This window comes from Arachis hypogaea, chromosome 16 (assembly GCF_003086295.3).
Source record: "Arachis hypogaea cultivar Tifrunner chromosome 16, arahy.Tifrunner.gnm2.J5K5, whole genome shotgun sequence".
Classification (NCBI taxonomy): Eukaryota; Viridiplantae; Streptophyta; class Magnoliopsida; order Fabales; family Fabaceae; genus Arachis; species Arachis hypogaea.
The window spans coordinates 133,456,178-133,458,089 of NC_092051.1; the positions used below are offsets into that span (position 1 = coordinate 133,456,178).

The 1,912-nt window shown below is 28.0% G+C and overlaps 1 protein-coding gene across 1 annotated transcript; it reads right to left on the reverse strand.

Moving 5' to 3' along the window:
- Window positions 1-853: 853 nt before the first annotated feature.
- Window positions 854-1,491, reverse strand: LOC112755076 (uncharacterized). Its single transcript, XM_025802976.3, has one exon. It carries the CDS (start codon window positions 1,232-1,234, stop codon window positions 1,025-1,027), a length of 210 nt encoding a protein of 69 aa, XP_025658761.1. The 5' UTR covers window positions 1,235-1,491; the 3' UTR covers window positions 854-1,024.
- Window positions 1,492-1,912: the final 421 nt, after the last annotated feature.

The window sequence follows — 1,912 nt, forward strand, 5'->3', positions numbered from 1 at the left end:
CTCTACTTTTTATTCTATTTTTTGATACAAAAAGAAAGAGACTCACTCAACCTAACTTATCAACATCATAGTTTGAAAATTAAATTTAAGAGAATCACTCAACTTTCTTCTAATTTTCCGACGCAACAAGAGAGGGACTTCATTCAACCTCACTTGTTTATACCATAGTTTCATCACATAACTAAAAAGGGAGTTTTCACACTTCTAATGATTCTATGACAAATTTAATAATTTATGAGGTATTTATAAATTTTTGTTAGGTTATAATAAAGAAAATTCTAAACCCACCAACATAAAATTCAATCTACTAACTAAATAAATAGAAATAAAAATACATGAAATTAAACTAATATTCTAACACTTAAAAATATAAAATAATAACTATTGAATAATAATCGAACTCTTCATGTCACGAATATTATTTAAAGCATGTATTAATTAGATTGATCGATAGCACATGGTATAAATCATCTTGTAATATGTCATCACTAATTAATTAATTAAGAAGCTAGTTAGATTCACTATATATTCTATTTTTTAGAGACTAATTTAAAATATTATATTTAAGAAAAAAAACTAAATTGGCATATATAATGTTGTAAAAACCATTTTCACCATTAACCTTGTTTGTTAATCTCCACCACGATGACACCATCTCATTTAATTAAATTTCTAATTAAACTTTTAAAAAAGTTATCTTACCAAATCATATATATCAATTAGAAAATGAACAACGCCTTAAATCCAAGGTCGGGCAAGCAATTACATAAGAAACATGAACAACCAAGCCTTAATAATTATCCATTCAAGAGAGTAACTTACCTCATTAATAACTATAATCATAAAACACTCATTCTTAGTTGATGCACTGAAATAGAACTGAATCTCATTAATTAATTAACTAGGCTTGATCACAAGGAAAAGAAACATTACAAATCAAATCCCATAATAATCCAAAACAACCATATAACAATGAAGTACTATGGATCCCATAGTGTAAACAAGAACTTAATAGGATTGTTAATTAACCCATGTACATATGGATTCCAACTGCTAACAAGAAAATGCATATAAGAGCAAAATAGAGGATTGCATGAACCAAAATGGATAATCCACTCGTTTGAAAATTGCCAAACTCAACGAACCTGCCTCTACCAGGAATCTGAACCAATAACCCGGGCGTTAACAGAATGAACAGGACCACTGACACAAAAACTGGACCCCAATCAGCCATCTTCAAAAATCAAATAAACTCCTTCAACCAATTAATTGGTCTTGTTATTATTTCAATCAATGCTGTGGTGGTTGTAAATGGCAATGAGAAATGATATGTGGGAATTAAGTGAGAATGAGACTTAAAAAGAAAATGAGGCAAAAAGGGTTAACTGGTTGCCTTTAATTTTGGTACAAGAGACAAGTAATTGATGACAAGGAAAATAAATAAATAAATAAAAATAAAGCGAAGGTTAAAGAATCAAGCTATTCCAATTCATTTATATATGCAACTCTCACATCCACACGCACGGTACAAAATTAAAACTACTACTAAAAAGGAAGCTTCATGTCATGGCTGGGTATGTACATAACACCCTCATTTTTTTTTTCAGAAAAAAAAACACATATATCTTCTTAAAATACTATAGTAATGCTTGCTATATAGTCACAATTTTGATCAAGTTAGACTTTTATTTTTATTGTGATTGTTATTACAGGATTATTCGAACTAAATAAGACCACAACTTAAACAACAAAGTTTTTTTTCCTAAGAGTAAAACATATTTTTTTATCTCTCAACATTTGTAATTTAAAAAAAAATATTTGTAACATTTAATTTTATTTATTTTATCCCTAATATTTTTTATTGTGTCAAAACTACTCCTAGATATTAATTTCGTATAAACGTTAGGGACAA

Bases quoted from the DNA above. Each gene is read 5' to 3' on its own strand.
- LOC112755076 (XM_025802976.3), bottom strand. From the start codon at position 1,234: ATGGCTGATTGGGGTCCAGTTTTTGTGTCAGTGGTCCTGTTCATTCTG.